This window comes from Carica papaya, chromosome 9 (genome assembly GCF_054855325.1).
Source record: "Carica papaya isolate Zhongbai chromosome 9, ASM5485532v1, whole genome shotgun sequence".
In the NCBI taxonomy this organism is placed as follows: Eukaryota; Viridiplantae; Streptophyta; class Magnoliopsida; order Brassicales; family Caricaceae; genus Carica; species Carica papaya.
Genome location: NC_142317.1, coordinates 14,443,538 through 14,468,070, shown reverse-complemented (window position 1 = coordinate 14,468,070; position 24,533 = coordinate 14,443,538). Strand labels below are relative to the sequence as shown.

At 33.1% G+C, this 24,533-nt stretch overlaps 3 protein-coding genes across 8 annotated transcripts; 1 reads left to right on the top strand and 2 right to left on the bottom strand.

The window, feature by feature from the left end:
• Window positions 1-5,498: 5,498 nt before the first annotated feature.
• On the bottom strand, window positions 5,499-7,355 carry LOC148240091 (uncharacterized). Its single transcript, XM_088210631.1, has one exon. It carries the CDS (start codon window positions 6,874-6,876, stop codon window positions 5,974-5,976), a length of 903 nt encoding a protein of 300 aa, XP_088066757.1. The 5' UTR covers window positions 6,877-7,355; the 3' UTR covers window positions 5,499-5,973.
• A 1,673-nt stretch (window positions 7,356-9,028) lies between these two features.
• Window positions 9,029-13,971, top strand: WNK3 (WNK family serine/threonine-protein kinase 3). Of its 4 annotated transcripts, none has more exons than XM_022033151.2 (8): window positions 9,029-9,498; window positions 9,707-9,744; window positions 9,901-10,128; window positions 10,223-10,446; window positions 10,528-10,685; window positions 12,145-12,328; window positions 12,426-12,563; window positions 12,648-13,971. In XM_022033151.2, exons 1-8 carry the CDS (start codon window positions 9,460-9,462, stop codon window positions 13,439-13,441), a joined length of 1,803 nt encoding a protein of 600 aa, XP_021888843.1. In that variant the 5' UTR covers window positions 9,029-9,459; the 3' UTR covers window positions 13,442-13,971. The 4 variants fall into 4 exon arrangements, with proteins under 4 accessions (XP_021888843.1, XP_021888845.1, XP_021888842.1 ...); XM_022033150.2 differs by having other exon boundaries at window positions 9,030-9,503; XM_022033153.2 differs by lacking the exon at window positions 9,707-9,744 and having other exon boundaries at window positions 9,029-9,503; window positions 9,886-10,128.
• A 621-nt stretch (window positions 13,972-14,592) lies between these two features.
• Window positions 14,593-19,515, bottom strand: LOC110807867 (protein DEHYDRATION-INDUCED 19 homolog 6-like). 3 transcript variants are annotated; one of them, XM_088210632.1, is made up of 6 exons: window positions 19,221-19,515; window positions 18,180-18,636; window positions 17,344-17,483; window positions 16,886-16,963; window positions 16,566-16,798; window positions 14,593-14,972 (listed from the first exon to the last, which is right to left on the bottom strand). In XM_088210632.1, the coding sequence occupies exons 2-6, from the start codon at window positions 18,493-18,495 to the stop codon at window positions 14,870-14,872; spliced, it is 870 nt and encodes a 289-aa protein (XP_088066758.1). In that variant the 5' UTR covers window positions 18,496-18,636; window positions 19,221-19,515; the 3' UTR covers window positions 14,593-14,869. The 3 variants fall into 3 exon arrangements, with proteins under 3 accessions (XP_088066758.1, XP_088066759.1, XP_021888849.1); XM_088210633.1 differs by having other exon boundaries at window positions 17,344-17,480; XM_022033157.2 differs by lacking the exon at window positions 18,180-18,636 and having other exon boundaries at window positions 17,344-17,480; window positions 19,221-19,508.
• Between the last annotated feature and the right edge of the window lie 5,018 nt (window positions 19,516-24,533).

Sequence of the window (24,533 nt, the reverse complement as noted above, 5' to 3'; positions counted from 1 at the left end):
CGATCAGATTACTCCTGACAGTATTCGTGAAAAAAGGAGTTTGAAAGATGGGATCAGTCAAACTGTATGAGTATGTGTGTTATAGAACAAGTCATTTTAGAGATTTTTCGGGGCACTATGTCTGATAAAATTGCAACAGCTAGAGATGTCCTTTATTCTCTATAATAACATGTCTCCAAAAGTGATAAGGGCGGGGCATATATACTTCTATCAACTCTTGTTTTCATGAGATATAAAGAAAATGAAAACATTAAAGAGCACATAATGGAGATGTCATATGTACACGCAAAGCTCAAGCCACTTAGAGTAGAATTGTCAGAAGAAGTACTTATGTACTTTATTTTGATTTATGTTCTATCACAGTTCAATCATTTCAAGGTGATATATAACTATCAGAAGGAATCCTGAAATTTGAATGAGCTCATTTCACATCGTGTTCAAGATGAGGAAAAGATCAAGTTTGAGAGTACAGAAAGTACTCATTTGGTAGTGATCTTAAAGGATAAGACAAACAAAAAAAAAGAAAACAAGTAAATCTATTGCAATTCTAGTACAATAGAAGAAGCAACAGAAGGTTCAAATCGAAAATGTTTGTTTCTTCTAAAAAGCTCTGAGACACCAAAATAAGCAATACACTAACTATCCTACGTGGCATACAAAGAAATGTATGATTCTTAATTTTTATTTATTCTGAGATTAATTTAACTTTTGTATCTATACGCACCTGGTGGATAGATTCTGGAGCCACAACTAACATCAGTGTGTCTATGCAAAGTTGTCCACATTGTCGCAAGCCAAATGATGGTGTTAGATTCATTTATGTCGGCAATGACAAATTAGTTAAGGTGGAAGCAATTGAGAAATTTATATTGTTGCTAAGAACTGAATTTTATTTGGATTTGGAAGAGATTTTTATTATACCATCATTTAGACAATATGTGATTTATGTTTCTATATTTGATAAATTTGGTTATTCATGTTTATTTGGAAATAAAAAAATTTAGTCTTTTTCTTAACTCAAATCTGGTTGGTTCTGGTTCTTTATCAGCACATGATAATATTTATTTGTTTGAAACAAATGTTTCTTATAATGAATCCTTAGATTCTATTGATTTTACATATTTTAACATATGTATCCATTGTATCAAATAGAAACAGATAAGTATTAAGAGATTCAGTATCAATAGGGCTATAGATGTATCAAAATTTATTCACACAGATATTTGCAAACCATTGTCTACGACTTCTTGGAATAGTCAACAATATTTCATAACATTCATAGATTATTATTCCATATATATATCTCATTCATGAAAAGTCATAGTCCCTAGATGTGTTCAAGGGTTCTAAAACAGAAGTTGAAACCAACTCAACAAAAGGATTAAGACTGTTAGATCTGACTGTGGTGAATATTATAGTAGATTTGATGGATTAGATGAATAGCGTCTAGGGATGCTTGCTCGATTCTTAAAGGAATATGGTATCGTCCATAATACACTATATCAGGTTCTCCTAGCATGAATAGTGTTGCTAAAAGGGAAAACAGAAACAAAACACTTAAAGATATGGTAAGAAGTATGATTAGTCATTCTACCTTACCTGAACCACTCTGGAGAGAAGCATTAAATATTACAACACATTCACTCAACAGAGTTCCAATTAAAGCAACTATAAAGACCCCTTATGAGCTTTGGACTGGCAAGAAGTATAGTTTGAGATATTTACACATTTGGGGATGTCCAATTGAGGCCAGACCTTATATACCACAAGAAAAGAAACTGAACTCAATAATTATTAGTTGTTATTTTGTTAGTTAGTTAGTCTGAATTATTCAGATGTTACAAGTTTTATGATCCCACTGCTAAGATAATTTTTAAGACATGAAATTCCTACTTCTTTGAGGATGTTAAGTTTGCGGAGGGAGAAAGAGTTTAAGACCTTGTCTTTGAAGATGAATGGATCAATACTCCTATTCCCTTAGTTGCTCTTGACAACAATCAAGATCAATTTTTTATACTTAATATTATTCAAGAAATAAATCTAGATCAAAATAATGTCATAGTATCTCCTATTCCTGTTTAGGAAACTATTTCTGAAGTATAAACTCTATATCTTCAAGAACCAATATCATTAAGGATATCCACTAAAGAGAGAAAAAGTATAATTCTAAATGATTATATTGTATTTATTTAAGAACATAAGTTTAACATTGGTATGGTGGAAGATAATCCTATCAACTTCCGTTAAACCATAGAAAGTTCTAACTCTCAAAAGCATATTGATTCCATAAATGAAGAGATAAAGTCCATAAAGGACAATGACATTTGGGATCTTATTCAATTGCCTAAGGATGCGAAATCCATTAGTTGTAAATGGATATTTAAAACCAAAAGGGATTCAAAAGGTAATGTGGAGAAGTACAAAGTCTGTATTGCTGCTAAGGGCTTTATACAGAAAAAAGGCATTGACTATAAAGAGATTTTCTCTTCGGTTTCATTAAAAGACTCTTTCAGGACCATCATGACTTTAATAGTGTATTTTGACCTTGAGTTACATCAGATGGATGTTAAGACAGCGTTTCTCAAGTGACATTGATGAGACGATTTATATGGTACAACCAGAAAATTTTGTATTCGAAAATGTAAAGCAAATAGTTTGCAAACTAAAGAAATCCGTCTATAGACTTAAGCAGACTTCCTATCAATGGTATCACAAATTTCATCAAGTCATCATCTCGTTTAATTTTGAGATGAATTTAATAGAAGATTGTGTATACCACAAGTTCAGTGGGAATAAATATATTTTTCAAGTTTTATATATCGATAACGTACTGATTGCCGATAGTGATATAAGTTTATAGTAAGAAACTAAGAGATTTCTAATAAAAATATTTGAGATAAAAGATCTTGGGTACATTCTTTTGTATTAAGGATTCAAATACATCGAGATCGCTCTCAGGGTGTTCTAAATTATTATAACAAAAGAGTTATATCAAAAAGTTTCTTAAAAGGTTTGGTATGCAGTATTGTAAACTAGGTGACTCTTCTATGTCTAAATGAGATAAATTTATTCTAAGTCAACACTCTAAGAATGACTTAGAGACTACGAAGATGCAAAAGATTCTTTATGTTTCAGCTATAGGGAGTCTTATATATGCACAGATTTGTATATGTTCACATATTGTGTACATTATTGGGATGTTAGATAGATATTTAAGCAATCTAGCTATGGATCATTAGAAAATAGCCAAATGTGTCATGCGATATCTATAGAAAATAAAATGTTATATACTCACATACAGGAGGTCAGATCAGTTGGAGATCATTGATTATTTTGATTCTCATTTCATCAGATGTCAAGACAGAAGAAAATCTACATCTGGCTATATTTACTTGCTTGCTGAAGAGCCATTTCTTAGTAGAGTACTAAGCAAATACTTGTATCCTCTTCTACTATGGTAGTAGAGTTTGTAGTTTGTTATGAGGCACCAAACCATAGAATATGGCTGTGAAATTTTATTACTGGGCTACATGTTGTTGATGGCATAAAAAGACCATTAAAGTTATTTTATGACAATAAGTCTGCAGTTATGCATTCCAACAACAACAGGAGCTTAACAAAATTAAAACATATATATATATATCAAGTTTTTCGTTATTAAAGAAAGAGTTTAGAGTAAGCAGATATCAATAGAGCATATTGCAACAAATCCATGATTGCGGACCCGTTCACTAAGAGGTTATTACCTACGCTCTTTTATGAGCACAATGCTCACATGGGTATTGTATCCTTAGATGATGTATATGTTCAGTGGGAGTCTTATACCATAGTTGCATTTATTTTGTAAGACATGTTATAAACTTTGTACTTTGATTTTTGTTTATAGTTATATGGTTTCATTTCAGTTATTATGTTTTAGTTTTTTGGGTTACATATTATTTCTAAATTTTCTTGCAGGTGATCTCCCTAAAGTTAAGGCAGAACCAATTGAAAATAAGTATACTTAGATCACATAGCATGTAATTTTCATATTGTGCATTCATGCTTAATCCATGTCATTCGGTTATACTGATATACGTGACCATTGATGAGTTTAGTTACGATTGCTATAACGAAGACCACTTTGATCTTAAGTCATTACGATTGATGGACGGGATTATTTGGTGATGCGTTCAAGTATCATAGCACAGTTCTAAATACTCCTACGACTATTTAACGCATAGTTAAAGTGTAATATATGTGGATACTATTTTTGTAATTTCTCATTTTATGATGGGTAAAATAAAAAAATGCAAAAGTATGTCATATAAATAGGTGGTTATGGTCCTCGAATCAGATGCACGCTATTATATTTTTTAAAAATCTTATCACTAGGAAAAAATCAACTTTTGAGGTTGTGTGTTGATTCAAAAATGTCTACTACAGGACACAATCGAATCTTTTGCGATGGATTCAGGTTCGCTTTCGTTTATCATTTCTCATTAATTCGGTACTAGATTGCATGTTTAGATTTATCATATCAAGTTTGATTTGAAAAAGTTTTCTAACAAAGAATCTTTATCATATAATTTAACATGTGAAAATTATGGTCGTTAAGATTTATGCATTGTATTTAGGCGTCAATGTTAACCTAATAGTCTTTTTTTCCTTTAAGTGTCTCACAACCTATCTCTATAAATATCTTTCATTGTATTTGTTTTTATTCATTCAAGAAATCAATAAAGTTATTCAAAATGTAGCTAATGGCTAGCTTGTTTCTTCAAGGTTTCTTCAACCTTCTTGTTGTATAGAGGATTGATTTCAACTTATCAAGATATTTCTTTTGGCATTTTAATCAACTTATTTATTTATTTATTTATTTTTAATTGATTTCAACTTATCAAAATATTATTGTAATGTTTTAATCAATTCATTTATCTTTATCTCAATTACCTTATTTCTAATTACAAATTGATTATTGGTTAAATAGAAAGGGTTAATTTATGAATTAAATTTTTATACTAAGAGCGTATGTGTGGATTTGAATGACAAATTATATCTTGGGTTCCACATCCATTGCACATGTATGAGGTTGGATTGCACTATTGATCTTAAGTTTCGCATTATTTCTCTTGTTTCATTAAAGACAAGTAATTCATGTGACATGTTGAGAATTAGATTTACAAAAAAAAAATTCTTAAACTCTCACCCAAAGAAATCAAACCTTAGATAGAAAATTAGTTTATTAGTAAACTTGGCCTAAGTCGACTTTTTCTCACTTACTCGGTGAATGATAACTAGCTTAATGGTTGAATTTGTTTTTCATGATTAATAAATAATTGATAACCGACATAGAAAGCTCTATAATAGACCTCGTGTAATTTAGTTGGATACCAGTAAGATTGATAGACTGTAATTAATATTTTTATGAAATATACATGTTAATTTATGAAAAATTTAATATTTGCAAGTTAATTATGTGAAGAAAACCAAAAAAAAAAAAAAAGGGAATCAGTTAATTTATGAAAGCATATCATATCATTATTTGTATGCAGTGCATGCATATGATACATAAGCCACCCAGCTCTTGCAGTTGGTGCTTCCATCATCTCCTTTATCCATCACATGCATTTGGCCATTGGCCATTTATATATATAGTGTATATATATATATATATTATATCAAATACAGACATTCACTAATCTCCGAATGAATTGTCAACACTTGACCGTATATATATTTATATATAATTTTAGAAAAAATACATATACCTCTCCTCATTATCAAGATCAGATCAAAAGAAGTTGCTGAGGATAGATTGGAGATACGACATTATTGAGCATGTATATGATACAATCTGTCTTGTCCATTTATACCCTCTTGCTCAATTCCAGCTGTAACAACTTTCTTGGGGCCCACTCCATTTCTCAACCAATCATCTCTCTCCTTCCCTCCCCTCCCCCTCCATCTTCATCCTCCCCATGGATTTCAATCTCATTCAACCTTCCAAGCATATAGAAACAAGCAAAATTCTGATGATCCACCTGCTGCATTTACCTCCTCCACTGAATTACCACTACTGCTTCCTGTCTGAGACTTCAATGGTGGGGAAGATGTAAATGGCTTAAATATGAACAAAGCATGTCTTAAACCAGGACTAAAGAGCCAGTCATGGACATCCCAGTAGATTTCTACTCTTGTTTTGTTCACATATATAGATTCATTACCTCTGAACTTCCATTGCAGATGCTTCACATGAATGACCAAATGTCCATCAATACTTATGTCCATTTCTGGCTCCAACCCACCATTCCCTCTGTTCTTGCACTCAATTAATATCTCATGAAACCTGCCTTTCTCATGAAACTTAACTCTTGTACCGAACTTCTTCTTCCCAAATATATGTTCCTTTCTTGAAACCAAGATTGGGTCTATCAGAGCTGGCCTGCATCCTGTTTTCTTATAAGCATCTTTCTTGAGGTCTCCCAGGAGTAACACAACCTCTTCATTGCTAATAACTGCAACGTAGTACTCCGAACCAGGCTCGGTTTCTCCGTTGAATTTAGCAGCCTTGAGGTCCCAGAATATATCAACAGCTTTACCCTCTACCATGAATCGCTTGGATCCTTGTTTCCTCCAGAAATACCATGGCTTCAGTTCAACTTTGCAGGTGTACTGATTTTCTCCTTCTGGACCTTCAACTGACACGGATAATCCATGGACTAACAAGTTTTTGCACCATGTGATGGTGATCAAACGACACTGATCGGCGATCTTGGTCCGATACACAGACATGAAAACACTCTGTCCAGACCTGGTTACTGCAGCAGCAGGGTCATGATCACTCGGCTTCTCACTTGACGAAAAGCAGGCAGGAATCCCAATTGGGTCTTGCATGTTTTTGAAACTTTGGTGTGAGTGAACGTGAAGTTGGGAGAAAGGAAGAAGATTGTGTTCGAGTTGGGGAAAACTGAATTTTCAGCGAGGAAAAATAACAGAGAGAGGGAGAGAGAGATCTTACTCACAGCCTGTACCAGTGATCATACAGAAGCTGCCAGAAGTGTTCTTGGCCGAATATAAATGGAAATGAAAACCAAAACTACATATTAAAAAGAAGATATCTATATAATACTATTATTTCCAAACTGGCAAGCGAGTGAGAGTGAGTGAAGAACAGCCCTTCTACTTACATACATACATATATATATATATGTATTGATCAGCTGATCTTGCCTGGATTCTTGTTTAGTTGTTTTTAGCAATAGAAGACAACTTCATTGAATCCGAGGTGGTTTTGCTTCTGTTTGAACTAAAAAACATATTTCCATGCATGTTAAAAGCATAGAATTCTAATTTTCACCAGATCTGGAGTATAGATTTCTACGTATACACATAAATATTCTTGGTTTAATTATCTTGGTAGCACATGTAATGTGGGTTAAAAGAAAATATTTTTTTAAAAAAAAGATGGCCAGTCAAAACTAGTGTTTCCATAAATAAGGAAATGGGTTTTCCGATGCAGGTTTTTGTACTTTTTAAGTTTTTGTTAACCACTCAGTATTTTTATTTACATATTGTATTATAATTATTTAATTAATAAATATTTAAAAAAGAAAGCAAATTAAAGTGAAATAGGAAAGTTGGTTTAGAGAAGAAGCCAACTTAATCCTAATAAGAGAGATACACAATCTGTTGTTGAAGATTTATGCAAGCAACAAAACATATATCAGCAGAAAATTATATATTTAAAATAAAGATATTAGAACTTTGGCAATAACAATATGATTAAGATTATAAAATTTTTATACCTCAGAATAATAATTAATTTATAGATATGTGGCTCAATTTTCTTTGAAATAAATCATTTTTAAAAAATTTCACTAATTGCATTGAACATGGTCTCGGTCAATATAGTGTGTGTATGTTCATTAATTTTGCAATTTTTATGAATTTTTTAATTAAAATTTATTAGAGTTTAGGGCAAATTCAGACTTTGGGCTTGGATCCCCATCCATCCATCATGTATTCTAACACATTTACGTATATACTTTCAATTAATGTTAATCACAAATTTTTAATTATTAAAAAGAATGCATATAACAAAGTGGGTGGTGATTTTTCAAATAGAATAGCTAAATTTTCATATTATATATTAATACTCATTCACTTTGCCTCTTTTAAGTTTCTAACCATTCACGAATCATGTCAAAATTGAAGTTCCTTTATAATCAATATTAATTAATGAAAAATAATATTAATGCACCCTTATTTAATGGATCAATAAATCTATAATTATTCATTTCGTATTTGTATTAAACACATAATGTTTAATTGATATGTTACTAAAAAATAATGATTAATAATCTCTAAACGTTAAAATTGAGATTGTATTTAAATAACAAGATACAATTTTTTTTTTTTTTTTTTATACTCACTCATATATTTATTTTATTTTATTTAATAAACTAAACATACTATTCATTTGAAATAGAATTTAAAAATCTTTATTTCAACAACTCTTAACATTTTCCCTAATCGAGCTATGCAACATTTTTCCATCATTAGAATCTAATTGTGTATTTTCAGATTTTGGAAGTAGTAGTAATTTTACTATTTATTCTTTGAAAATAGAAACTTAACCACTATTATTAGGATTGAAGTTCTTCTTGGTGGGATTAAGTTGTTAATGAGATGTTAACAATAAATTGAAAAGACATTCAATTCAGTACAAAAATGAATATGTTTTGTTTTGTTTTTTAAGCATATTTGTTAAAACGTCAATTACGTGATGACTTTATAATAATATAAAAGCCGGTGATTTTGTTTCTTCAAACATTTAAGTAAAGATAAAAAAAAAAAAAAAAAAAAAAAAAAAAAAAACTTTAATATATTTACTTCCCAACTCGATCCGACCCGATTCGTCTAATTAGTAAGAGATCGAGATCTCTCTCCACTATGGCGAGACGCAAGCTTGCATCACAGGATCTTGCCACGTATAGTGTCTAAATCCAAGATGATGGCTTACAAAACCACATGCTTCTGACGGCCACCATACAGGTTGATACTTGAAAGATCAAACCTTGCCTTTTTTTAAAAAACGACCTGAAGCCAAACGGAAATCCAATTTTTCTTCAATAATATATAAAGAAGAAATTAAGATATTAAAATGAAAATCCTTCAGTGTGTCAGTCGGCCACGTTCAGTTTTACTAACTCGACGACCCATCTAGACGTTTCTCCTTCACGATTTGTTTCTCTCTCCTGCCCCACCCCGCTGCTGATTCACTTTTCTCTTCTTTTCTTGTCCGCCTTCTTTGCATCTAATCAGGAAATTTTTTATACCCCAGAAAATTGTTCAAATCTTGACTTTGATTTCTGGTTATTCTGGGGGGAATCAAATCACGGGTATTCGTATTTTTTGCGTGTGAAAAGACGAGAATGCCACAGGATTCGTCGTCTGAGCAAGACCCTGACGATTCTGATGCGGAGTTCGTTGAGATTGATCCAACTGGTCGCTATGGTCGGGTCTGTCTTTCATTTGCTTTCATTTCATTTTCTCTGTTTGTTACTATTTTCAGCTTTCTACATATCTTTAAAGCTGAGTTCTGACAAATTAGTTAATCTCTTTCTCTTACTTTTCTTATACCCATGATGGATTGATTGCAATATTTCTTAGATAACTTTTTTTTTTTTTTTTTTTTTTTATTAAATCACATTGGTTTTTGCAGTATAAGGAGGTTCTAGGAAGAGGGGCTTTCAAAAAAGTGTATCCTTCCTTTATTTTGTTACTTTAGAATTGACATAAGAGATAACAAGAACTAAGTACAGAGACACATAGACATGCATATGTGTATGTGGGAATTTGATCCTTAATTGTGTTTAGAAGGTTCTTGTTATCCTTGACCAGGTTTTGGAAATTCAGATATAGAGCATTTGATGAACTTGAAGGAATAGAAGTAGCATGGAATCAGGTTAAGCTGTCAGATCTATTACGTAATTCTGAAGATTTGGAACGTCTTTATTCAGAAGTTCATTTGCTTAAGACTTTAAAACACAAAAATATTATAAAGTTTTACAATTCGTGGGTTGACACCAAACATGAGCATATCAACATTATTACTGAGATTTTCACTTCAGGGACATTGAGGCAGTAAGTGGCGAAATCACGCAAGCAAATTTTGTTTTATCCTTTTCTTTCTGCTCTTTTGTTCTAATTGAGGGCTACGTTAATCATCATTGTGTAGGTATAGGAAGAAACATAAGCATGTTGATTTGAGAGCATTAAAAAAATGGTCCAAGCAGATCTTGGAGGGGCTATTATATCTTCACAGTCATGATCCTCCTGTGATTCATAGAGATTTGAAGTGCGATAATATTTTTGTCAATGGAAACCAAGGCGAGGTGAAAATTGGTGATTTAGGACTGGCTGCCGTTCTGTGTCAGGCTCGATCAGCTCATAGTGTTATTGGTAAGGAGCCATAATATCCTGACCTTCTCCTGAGTTAGAGGCTTTGTTAACATGAAGCAATGTGATAATTAATGTAATTAGGTACTCCTGAGTTTATGGCACCAGAACTTTATGAGGAGGAATACAATGAGCTTGTGGATATTTATGCTTTTGGGATGTGCTTGCTAGAGTTGGTGACTTTTGAGTATCCATATGTCGAATGTGCCAATGCTGCTCAAATTTTCAAGAAAGTGACATCGGTAAGTATTTATTGTTTTTGTCCCATTTGAACTTTGTGCATTTTCCAAGGTACTTTCTTTGTACCTTGAATATCCGTGAATGTTTGCAGATCATGTCCTACTCCCAAGCGTCTGTTCGCTTTTGGAGTCCACTTTGTTTGTACGAGACCGATTTCATTTGATGCACCTTAAAAGAATCTCTTTACAGGATCTCTCTTTCCTTTGGTTAGTAGATGGCACATAGGATACTTCGTTGTCTGGTTCTCAAAATTCCAACTTTGAACAGTAAACTGAAAGCCTGAGTTGATTTCTCCGGATAGTTTGATGTTTTTTTATGAACATAACCTAATTAAGAAGTAATAATACAGAAATAATCTAATCATTGATATGATTCTTCAATGAGTATTCTTTTCGACATATGTCTTGACAGCTTTTATTAATTTTGGTGTATCCAACAAATTAATTAGCTGGGCTTTTGAGGATGTCACTTTTCTGTCTTAGATTATTTACTCTTGCTGCAATTCAATAACGCACTGAGTCGATGATGTGCTCAATAATGGCAATGGATGATGCAGGACAGCCCTAGCTGGTGCAAATTTGTCAGTGTTTAGGATTTAGTTGGAAGCATCAAAGGAGCTTTGGTAGATGTCTTTTCATTTTTCTCTTTCACCAACTTAATATTCATAGAACAATACTTTCATTTATATCTCTCGAGTTTGCTCTGTATAGGCTTGTACTTTCTCTTTATTTCCAGCAGAAACTTGCAATTTTTTTCTTTTTTTTTTTTTTTGTGGGAGATAAACTCCAAGATATTGTCCTGCTGCCAACCAGTCCTAAACACTTAATTGATAGAGTTCAACTTCAAACCGTCAAGCAAGCTACCATTTTGATCTTGTTTCAATCAAATAGGATTTTGATCCATGCCCTTTTGGGATATTAATATCTTCTGGGTAGCTCAAGCATTTTCCTTGAGTTTTTAGATTGTCATTTTTGTGCAAAAAACATGTCTAATTTATCTGTTCTTTTGTTTTTCCCCATATATTATATGCTTGATCTTCTGTTCAGTTTTACAATTCATTATCAACTAATTTCCTAGGCAGAACGTCAGTGATGTAGCCCAAGTACACAAGACATTTAGCAGAGAGCCGTGTTGAGACCGAAAGGGTATACTCTACTTTGTAAAATCATGTACATACCCAAAAAAAAACTAAGATAAATAGCTGTTGGAATAACAGAAAGGAGTCCGAAGTTGCTGTGATTTTTCCAATTAGAGAATAGTTATGATTCATTAGGAATTTAAGCTTCTCCAGCAACAGGTCTCTATATATCTATACACATTTTATATATATGTATATACACATTCAATGCCAATCCTTATCAACTTTTTATACCATGTGTATTTCAAAACAGAAGCAGTTAGAAGTATTGAACTAAATAATGTTTCTTCATAGCTATGGGGGGTGCCTTTTTTTTTTGTCAGGGAGTAAAACCTGCGTCACTTGCGAAAGTGACGGATCCTGATGTTAGAGCATTTATAGAAAAGTGTATTGCAAAAGTCCCAGATCGCTTGCCTGCCAAGGAACTCTTGAATGATCCTTTTCTTTGGTCAGATGAGGAAAGTGAGACCATAGGCTGTTCAATGAAACCTAAAACTTACAATTCAGGTAAATATGAAGAATTTCTAGGGTTAGAAAGATTTTAATTGTTTTGACTTCATTTCTGACTTGGAAGCTGATTTGTTTTTCTGAACTTGAACTGCAGATTTTAGTTGTGATCAACTTGATATTGATAAAAGCACTAAGAATTTACCTGCTGAGAGTGGCATTGACTTAACAGTGCAAGGTCAAAGGAAAGACATTCACACAATATTCCTGAAACTGCGAATAGCAGATTCTACAGGTTTTCTTTCACGCCGCTGCTTGTTTATGTACTTGTGTTTCCCAGACTCTTGGCATTCAAAATTATTTTCCAACGTGATTTCAGGTCATTTTCGAAATATCCACTTTCCTTTCGATATTGAGGCTGATACATCGACTGCGGTTGCTGGTGAAATGGTTGAGGAGTTAGACCTCACAGATCAAGATGTTTCAACAATTGCTGAAATTATTGACTCAGAAATTCGATCCCTTATTCCAGATTGGTCACCTCGGAAAACTTTTGGAGGTGAAATCAGTAGAGTGTTTGCAAATACTGACGACCATCTGGTGGCAAAGGATGATGCTTCTGTCGAGACTAGTGAGTCACCTTCTTCTCTTGGTAGTCTCTCATTGGAAAGATTGCCATCAGGTAGAAAATATTGGTCTGACTCACCAAAGGCAGCTGGTGCAAACTCTCTAAGTAGACCAGGTCTTTCAAACTTGTCTTCGCCGGCAGATACAAATAATACACGAGATTGTTTAATTGAACTTAATGAACAATCTCCGGTTCGCTATGCAGATGGAGGTAATCTAAATGGTACTGTATCAGTTGAAGAACTGGAGGTTGAACTCATGCTCCGTGCAGGTGAGGGAAACAAGGATAATGGCAATGAGACAACTCCATCAGAAGAAACCAACAAGATATTAAATGACACTGAAACAGAGGTAAAGAGAATAGCCAATGAGCTCGAGTCTGTAATTATGAAGCAGGAAAAGGAGCTAGATGAGCTAAGGAGGAAGCATGAACTAGCTATATCCAGCTTTCTAAACGAACTTTCTCCGGATCTCTGTCAAAAGGTGTTGCAAGCATGCAAGCTGAAGATTACGGATTATAAGAGGCAGGTTGAGCGACAATGCTAGCATTTGCACCGAGATCAAATTTTTTAACAATTGGAATGTTAAAAATTTGAAATTCAAGACAATCTAAAACTTGGGGGGGTGAAGATATTCTACAGTGGCCAAAGATTTTCCACATTCTTTGCTTGTATAGAAAAGGATGTAGCACTGAGCTGGGGGAAAAAGAAATGAAAGAAAATGTAGCACATGTTGAAAGGAAAGTCCAATATAATATGGATGTATCGTCATACTGAGACCTGACAGACGATGCAATGGAGGCCCAAGGAGTCGTGGTTTTCAAAGTTGCCTCCACTAAAGGTTAGCAGATATTGGGATATAGAAACAATTTACGGTGCACAAGCTTGGATTCTGTTCAGGAGATGCATACTTTCTTTAAGTTTTTCTGTATAGTGTATTTTTTATTATCAGCCTAGATGTATCAACACATGATTACACGCATTTTCTCTCCGTTCTTGTTTGTTTTGTCTGAAATGTGTTGCAATGCACTTACACTTGTAAATATTGCCCATCAATTTGTTCTATTTACATGGTAATCTACTGTTTAGGACTTAAAAACTGTCGTTGCATGGTTCCATTTGTCCTGTAATTTACCTGCTTTGTTCATCTACTCTCTGAAACAAGTGAGAGTTATGGTTTTCTGAAGCATTGATGTAATTTACCCGTTATGCTAAGCGGGGAATTTGTTTCTCTAGTGATTTAGAAGTGCGAGCAAATGTCCCAGATTGTTCAATCTCCAATATTCTAAGTACTGGTGAATAGAGATCTAAGGTGAAAGGATAAAGGATACCAATATCCTTACTATGATCATCCATATTTAAAATTATCAAGGAAATAACACTTATTTCAACTACCATATTAGCCACAAATTATTCTTATTGGATGATTAGTATGTTATCGTTCTCTGAATTCAAACTTTGACTTGTGCATCCATCCCTATTCGTAGGGCAATCAGAAAATCATCCCAGTAGTCTACGAGCCTCCCGAGGAGAGGCTTCAGTTCAATCCCTCCAGTGGGCCATTTATGCGAGGAACAGAAAAAAAAATACTATTGTATTAGCCGATGGAGCCTCTAGCAAGTCTGATGATATCTTGCACTTGAATTCGGGATTTAGAACTAGGAAGGAGATGAAGCCTTCCAGAAGATGTTTGGCAAATGGAGGAAGATGAGCTTCTCTACTCATTATAGATGGTAGCCTCTGTAACAGGTTAAATTTACATGGACATAATACATACAAATGATCATGCTGTGATCATGGGCCATTTTCAGCAACATTTTTTCCCTAAAACATCTAAAATATGAAATGACCCAATTCCTTAAAGTTACGTACTGGTACTCAAAACCCAGTTTTGTTGATACAGCATCCTGATCAATTAGTGATGCAAGGCTGGAATCAGTATAACCTGCAAACTTCATGACATTTGCTTACCGTTTTAGAAGATGGTTGACAGAATCAACTGTTGAACAAATGCTGCTCTCTTTCTTCGCTCCTCTTTATCCTGTTCATGAACTTCATCCAGGAACGAGTGCTCGGAACTGCAAATGGTTAAGTAATCAGTAAAATCCAATTTCTTTAGTACTGTGAGAACGGAATCGCAATGCACTTGCTCAAATTGTGGAGTTCAATACAAGGTGCGCACGCATTTAAAAATTTTGAGATCAATACAAGGTGTGGATACATCAATAAGATTCTGAGCATGATCTTAAGTGAGAAAGTGGTCTGCTACTAAGAAGAAAGACATCAATGCTCGAGAGTTCTAACAAAACCATTATTTTTTAGGTAACTAATAAAACCATTATGAAAGTTTAAATCTTTAAGACATGCAAAAAAGAAAAATTTATCTGATGAAAAAAGGAAGAGTTGCAAGCAGATAGCACATGCAGGAGAAAACAAGCATGATACAAGTAACTTTGAGAAATTCAATAGTTAAAATACATAAAAGAAGTCAAAAAATACTACTAACTATATACATTTTCAGCATAAATGTGATCCAGCATTATAAAACAATAATAAATGCTTAAGTATCATTTTGGAAGACTGAGTCTCCGCAATAACCTCACGTTAAACCAATAAAGCAGCAAAAGGTAAGTCTTTAGAATTTTTTATGGTAGACGGAACACATTATAGATAGTCAACAATGTTTTGCAAAGTTATTCTACATGCACAAAGTTACAACTCAAAGGAGCTCAAGCCAGTCTGGCTTGGTGGCAACACTACTGTTTAGTAGGGTTGAATGGCCTTGAAGTTACATGTCCTAGGGCTAAGCCAACAGATTTTATGGTTCTGCTGACATCCCAGAAATTTCAAATTTACTGAAATGAGTCTTCAGATGAAAGCTAATGGTTATCAATGGTCCAACTGAATGAACTGGAACTGTTCTTAGGGGACAGTACATCCACTAATTTTAAGGGAGTTATCACCAAACCCGGCCCTTAAACTTTTAACCATTCCTCAATTACTCACATTTTAAATAGATTAATAAACACTTACCAAATTGTTTGTGACCTTTCCATCCCAGAATTACAGTTCTAAGCATAATGGAATTTAGATTCGAGCTGTACATTTGGCTTAACAGATTTTTAAGGATTTAATTTACCCCTTTATCGTAATAAACCAATCTTCTTTATTTGTCTCATTATTAAGCTAAATCTTTCCAACTCAGTAAGTGAAATCCTACACAAAACCAGGCTCAAGTTGCCACCATAATACTTGAGCCATACCAATCAAATCAAATTTCTAAATGGAAACCCCTATCTCAACCAAGCTTACATATAGGCATTCCCAATAAATAATCAAAATTAAAGGGTAATTAATTTGCACAAAACAGTAATTAAACCTAATATCAAAACACCTTTCATTACATGATATTGTTTTAAAAGGCACTCAATAATCTGAATATTTCCTTAATTAGAATGGTATCTGCTGATTGGCAAGAAAGAATCAACTTTAAAATTCAACACCAAGGTCAAAAAACCATCTAAATCATATCCATAAGATGTGTTTCGTATCTGTTCTCCTCAAAGTTTTGACCTTTAACATGCAATGCATTCTCTTGAGTTAGCATTCAATGAATAAAGTCTCTGAGCATAGCACACACAATATACAAGTTCTAAGGAAAAGGAATGTACCTTTTCACTTCAAAGAAGCCAGAGACCTTGTCACTGCAGTAATCTTCTGGCTGGAAACCATTGGGGCCTGTGAAAGAAGCACTGCAGAAAAAAGGTGAAAGGACAGGATCAGGTATAGTTCCTCGCAAACTTCCCCCAGCATTCGTTGAAGATCCAAGAAATGAGATAAGTTCCCTGCCAAGCATTGCTGAACTACCCGTCAAGTGGCCTAACTTCTGAGATCTTCTCCTGCGCTGCAAAGCATAAAGAATATTCCTTTCTGCTAAATAACTCCAAAGAATAAGAATCTTTGAGAAATGTGCTAAATTTATAAAAGTTACCTTCAAGGAGCTAGCATGCTGCACAATGAAATGTCCAAGAACATCCCTTCCTAGATTTGCTGCACATAGAGGACAAACCTGAAATGGCAACAAAGAAGCATCTCTATCAAATTCTATAGAATCCTGATCAATTTATTGTGCCATAACCGCACATCACAAATATTTTTCCAAAGTTTCCTGGATCATAGATGAGGAGGTCTGATTTAGTTAAGGTCATAGATTTGGAAAGTTCTGATTCTCTAAACCAAATCTGGAAGAGCACAACACTAAGTATTGAATACTTATCTTCAGGTTTGGCAAACAGCATTTACAAACTAAAGAAGATATCTGACCCAGGTTAGGAGGTAATTTATTAATTTCCATGAAGCAAAATCACGTTAAACAATTAATAAATGGACACGATACATTCATTTACTCCCATAATTTAGAAAGCATACCAACCAAAGAAATGTACATACTGAATTTTTCAAATCGAAGCAGTGTTCTTCCTGCAGGTGGCCGCACAATAAGTGAACCTCGATGTCCACGTAACAAAAAGGACATGGAAAACAAGCTCTTGCATCATCGTCTCCCTCTGAATCTTCAAGGACACTTTCTGCTTAATAATTTGAACAAGAGAAAGTAGTAACTGCTTAGTGGAGAAAATAGTCAACAATCTACCGGCGCAATCAATCCAATGTGCAATACTACCATTTTACGAATGAAAATGAGCACCGTAACAGAAGAAGGAAGATGAAAGAAAATATAAGGAAGATGAGAGAAAATATAGGACGGTCAGTTTAAACAATTCATCTCCCTAAGCACCTTGAGAGCTCACTTCTGCTAAAAGATCTAGTTATCTACCCATCAAAAAATATCTACTGAACTTGTCAGGACTTCCAATCCAAAAAACCGAAAGAAAAAGAAAAAAAAAAAAGAACAGCACAAAATGCAGGACAGGTAAATGCAGATATAATCGCTACATATATACATTTTTCTAATAAGATCACAATAAAATATATAATACAAAGTTCAAAAATGATATTGGTTAACTGTTGATCTAGCCGCGATGCTATTTCTTATGATAAAAACTATTTCCCAACATCTAATGCGGTTGCGAAAAGGGAACCAAAAGAAAATTCACATGCCTCTCTTCATCACTAAAAAACACCATAAGAACAGCTAATAAACAGTGTAGGCAAGCAATAACCTATAAGTTCATTCTTATCCAAATTTTGTACGTCACTACCTCCCCTTTCATGACATTTTGGTCTCCAAAAATGTACTTGAACAGATAATTTCAGCCACCTCTCACCTTCATCAGAACCATTTTCACTATCTGATTCTCTAGAATCTTCTGATTTTTGGGAATAGTCTGATTCATCTACATCTTCATCTTCACTGACCCCACTGGATTCAGTATCATCAGATTCTGTATCACTGTCCAGTTGACTACTAGTTTCAGAGAAAGTGAAGGAATTGGACGAGACTTGTAAATTTGCGTTGGATATGTGCAACACTAAAGCCTCGAGACAATCCACAGACTGCTGCAAATTGGAGATACGCTCATCAACATCTACAAAATCTTCAGTGGGCCAATTGCGGTCAAGTACTTCATCTCCATTAGACATACCCGATACCTATGGTTAAGTCTGTTTTGGGGGATTATCAACTTTCTCGTTCTATAAATACCCCCGCTTCTTGGTTGTGTCTATCCATGGTTTAGCTAAAGAATATCGGTTGCAAAACCCTAATTTTCTTCCCTTTTTTTCCTTCAAAAAAAAAAAAAAAAAGATAACTGGCTAGTTGAATTGAATCTCCTTAAATTCTGTAAGGAATAGGATTCTTTAACATCCCAAAAATATAGACTTCCCAATTATGAAATTGCACTTGTCATTGGCATTATTAGTTTTATTTTTATTAATTATAACCGATACGTTCAAGCCATCTCACAACGTAAATGTTTATGGGAATTTTTTTGAAAAAAAAAAAAATCAACAATCAAAGAGGAGTCAACTCACGTTCAAAACCTTCAACCTGCAAGAGTCAAGGCCATTGATTCACAAATTTCAAAGAAAGAGAGAATAAGAATCTGAAAATTCAACTATTGAAAATGGAGAAATGAAACAATCAAATAAACTCCAGATTAGTAGTAAAATTTTAGACTTCACCTAAATAGAATGGCCAAAAGAAAAAGGCTCTTCGATACTAAGAAGCTGAAATCCCTGGAACAATCTATGTCTTTTGCAGGAAAACAACCGAAAGCCAAACAAACAGAAACGTGGTCTGAAAACAGAGGTAGTTACAAATCAAAGCCAGGTTTAGAAGCCGAAAAGCAAATGTAAAAGTAAAGTACCTGAAGAACTGAGATGAGCAGCAGGATGAACAAGAGGGAGGTGCTTGGAAGAGCGAACTCTCGGTGGCCACAATTCAATGTCCATGATGGAGTCAGATAGCCGGCGAGTGACGCGAACTTTCCCCTCCGGCGAGAATTAGTAGCAGGAAATGGAAAGTGATCTGCGATGAGGAGGGAGGCAGAGAGATACTGATGGATGGGATAGGAGTGACGTGTGCAGCTTATTTATCTTCCTGTCTCTCTTTGTCACTTCATCTTCGTCGTATATTGTTGCTCTCTTCTGCTCTGACATGGCGAAACGCTTCTGACTCACAAAAGCTGCTTTACGAATCACTGCCACGTGGCTTACATAAATTATAAGCCATAATAAATTTATTATATAATCATTCTTAAATAAAACTATTATATATATTTTTTAAAAGGGTTTGAGCTATCTTTAGTGCCATTAAAATCCTTTACATTTATGATCTACACTTTTCTACCCATTAATTGCTTTCTTTTTTCGTGTCTTTAATTTGCCAATTATATTTTCTTTTTTTTTCTTTTCAAATAAAATAAAATATTAATTATATCGCTTTTTTTTTTTTTTTTAAGTCACGTAATATAGTTTGAATCAAGATTATAGTTTACTTATTTTAATAAAGTTTATGATTGGTTCAACCAACATTTTAAAATTTAGACTGATGATATAATTGGTAAATATATTTTTCTTCATGTTAATATCTTTTATTATTTATAAAAAATTATAGTACTGATAATTATGAAAATTATTATAATTTTTTATTATCAACTCATTATTATTGATGTTTTTAATTTTTTATTTTACTGAAATAATAATTTTTTTTTAAATAAGAAACTTTTATTTTTTTATATGATATAATAATATTTTTATTTATTGATAGTAAAAATAAAAAAGATAAATAAGTTAAGAGATAATTTATAAATTTTTATTATTTTATTTATGTTTTTTTTAATGTAAATAATTGAAATTAACTCGATAAAAAATTAGATTAAATTTTTTTAATATGATGTAATTATTAAATTGACCAATATAATTTCTTCCTTGGTGATTCAATTTGGCTTTAAGTAATCTTTTTGATAATCACTCATATTTGTTGATGTAATTTCTTGAAAAAAAAATAGGAAACAAAAGGTTGTAATAAATTAATAGATGAAGAAGGAAAAGTGTCCTAAGAAAGAGAAAGGCACGGCCACCCCCCAAGAGTAACTTTAACCTCAACCCACTAAGCCCTATAGAGTCCCAAACCTCCCACAACATTCGAAAATTACCATAGTGGATACAAAATCATCATATCCATATATATATATATATTTATTTATTTATTAAATTTAGTGGTCACTTAAGAAATATAAATTTATAAAAATCCAAAAGGATATTTGGAATTAGGAAGAAAATTTTTCATTTGCCTTTTTGGTTTTTTCCATAGCTACACATTCATAATCATACAGTATTTCACTTGTAAGATTGTGAAATATATATTGCATGTAATTAAAGAAAAAGGAAAAGTTGCAAATATAGAAAGTCAACATTTTTTTTTTTTGGTGAGGTTGACAAATTTCAACCATTTTGTTAACAGAGAGTCAACATATTTTTATTTTTGTTTTAAATTATAAATTATAAATTTAAAAAAAAAATTACATTTTCAAAATGCTTTTAAAATTAGGAACTTTTGGTGGAGTAATCAACTAATTGAAATTATTCATAAATTAAAAAAGGGACTTTTTAAATCAAGTAATCAGGTCCATGTTTCTTTACATTGTGTTGATGCAATATATAATAGAATTTGTTAATTAATCTTGAAATTTTTAATTTCTTAATGGGTAAATTAGTCTTTTTATAATACTCTACTCCATTTTTCTGGCTTATTTCAGTAAAGAAAGCTCCCTAAGCCCAAGAAAGATTAACGAAAAACGCTGAGAAAACCTAAAAAAAAAAGGGTATTGTAGTAATTGCACTTATAAATACTTTAGGCTGAATTATAATGGTGTTCTTTAATTTTGATATCTATTTATAACTGAATCTCTTAAGAGCTTATATATTTTGAACATTAACACTTGATACAATTAACCCATAAATCTTAAAATTATTGTTAAAAGTAAACTATTTTTTCTTCAAGATGACACATCACAAAAAAACTTGATTGAAATTGGGAACAAACAGAAAACTATTATAAGAGAAAATTGATTAAAATTTTGGAATTTAGAAGAAAAAGAAATAATAAGGTGGGTTTGGAAAGTTTTAATCATTTTGCATGTTTGTTAAAAGAACTACAAGTGACAACACAAAATAACTTATATCAAAATTTCATGTGCCATTTAGTTACTCTTATTTTATTACTCTTTTCTCCTTTTTGTACATTTTCTTATACTCAACAAAATAATTGTTTCATTTAAAATAAAATAAAAAAAATCAAATTTTAGTTGCTCATGTCACTGGTATTTATTAGTATGAAACTAGATTATGCTCGATCAATGATTGATTTAAGGATGAGGATTTTCAGTCCAGGTCGAATTTAAATGCAATTTGTTAGTTTTTCAATTAAAAAATTAATAAAAATAAAGTTAAATTTATATTTTTATTCTTTTCTAAATTAGTCTATTTCAATCTAGATTGAGACCAGATTGAAATAAGTCAATTTTTTTTTCGTTCTATTAATGTCTAGACTAAGGACGAAAGTAAACAATGTTTAGTTCGATATAGTCCAAACTATTCAGTTTAATTTTTTAGTTTAAACTACAATTTAAACATTCTTTTTTATATTAAGAGTTTTTTTCTTTCAAATTTCTCAATTAAATTTGTAAATATGGAGTTTTAGTCAAGTTTCTTTAGTGATAATTTCTAACTTCTCTCTCTCAAATATTAGTTCAAATTCTTCAATTTTCTTCACTATTAAAATTTTTATATATTTTCTTTTAGATAAGAGTTTTTATGTTGTCGTATGAAACAAAAATATCAATTTATATTGTTATGTAAAATTAGAGTACCACGATCTCCACAATTCAAATTCTCGATATCCTCATCAAAAACATATACCCCAATAACAAATTATAATTCAAATATTTTACAATTATACCTATAAACACCCGGAACTTTAAAAGAAATGAATTTATAATTTAAATGCGAAAGTAAATAATAATGTTATGGTTTACATTCCTTGCATATTAAATTGAATTATCTAATATGATTACGAGAATGTCTCTTCTACGTCGTTCATAAAAAAAATGATAATTAAAGAAAAACGAATAAATAAGTATCTTATTGCAACATTTACTAACACTTAAAGGGAGTCCGGTAAATAAACTATTCACAACCCTCTTGCTGATCGAAATCTGGATCTTGGTCTTCTTGATCTGAAATGTTTAATGAAATAGTGAGGTACACTAACTCAGTAAGAATATCACATTAATTACTGATATAGAAAACCGAATGTTGGTAAAAATCAAAAAACAACTAATGGAGCCCTTGCTTTAAGTAAATACATTTAACTTTTAAAACTTTTTATTCGATACTTACCGTTACACTTTTTCCTAAAATCAACCTATGAAGAAAATTAACCAAATGACATTTCAGTTTCATGCATATGATCAACAATCCTTCCTTTTTAACCTACTTACTAGAACCCCTAGGAATCCATAGGGATATCCTTCTACTCGTGAATCCAGTATCAAGATTTGATAATTAACTTAGTCGTCCTCATACCCCGTCCATTAATGGGCGCCAAAAACACCATCGTCTTGATACCTCATATGGCATGAAAGTGAACTATATCTCCTAAAACCCTTTCGATATGAGACTTCTCAACCCCGTCTGACTGAAATAATGTCCACAGTAGGGTCTTTTATGTACCGGGTCCGTCCACCATTTCTCAGGATACCTAGTAAGCTTTTATTTATTTAGACTCTCATTATCCAAATAACCACTAAAGCATACCAATATCTCAATTCATATTCACAAATTAATTCAAATAGCACTTAAACAAGTGATACAGTTTAGCATAGCCAAATAACCAATAATTAGAATACCGAATAAATAATGCAAGACGAACCAAATAATCAAATAACCGAGAAGATCATAAAAATCATTAATTCGATTACGCAGTATAATAGCAAGCAATATAGGCAGTATAGAAAATAAACAAGGAATTAGGATCAATGTGAACTAACCAATTCTGCTTCACTAGTGACCTGTAATATTTTTAAGGGTTTTCTAATTTTTTACAAAACACAATTGTCGATTATTAATCATCAATTTACTGTAACAGAGAATAGGGTGAGAGATCCTTACCCAGATCGATGTTTCAAAACATCATGCTATTTATTATACCTCATAACGGGTTTTTGATTTTCTAAATTTTTTCTGCGGGAATCCAAAATACTCGTCACGTATCTAAAAATACCCTTAAAACCCAAAATCGGTGTTGAAAACCCTTTTCAGCCCATTTTAGGGTTCCGACACAGCGCTGTCGTCGTGCTCCAGTGCTGGCTCAGCAACCTACAATGGTGGTTCACCTTGGCTTAGTCAGTTTTGACCGATTTTAATCGGTTTTACCCGATTTTACACGTATCATTGCAAAAAAATACATTAGGGGACTTCAATTGGCCAAAAAATCACAAAACAACTGAACCTACAAGTGGGGGGACTCTGGGTGTGGCGACTTCACTAGTTCTCCTTCACGGTTGGGGTTTTTTCTTTAGTTAACCTGCATAGAAAATGACGGTGAACACAAGGATAGGAATTTTGTGTGAAACGGGAAACGAGAAGAGGCTCACCAGATGGGTTTTAGGGTTTTGGCCACGGCGGTCCCGCCGGATTTTGCCCGTGATTTTCAACTCACTCATCGTCCCTTTTGCTCCAATATGGCCATAAGAAAACTCAGAATTGAATTCCAAATGGGTAAGGGAGAATTTTACTTTTTTTGGCTATTAGCGGTGGCCATGGTTCAGTCTCCTTCTCTAGTGGCTGGTCCTTCTCTCCGGCGAGGGCAGGTGCGGATAGGGTTAGGGTTCCCTTGCGATGCGATATTATATACTTATCCCACGTCGATCTACACTGTCCATTCGTGTCGACATGGAGCGAGGAGAGTCGTTCGATCATTGCCTGTTTAGCCCGATTGCGTGGGCGAATCTGAATCGTTCATCGCGATTGATCCCATCCGTCTGATCGCACCTAACAAGGGAATGCATCTAAGATGTTCATGCGCGCGAGATTGAATCTGGGCTATCGGATCACAAGACACGTGGATCGCTTGCGTGGCCTCTTGCATGGCGCTGATGTCAACGTGTTTTGCCACG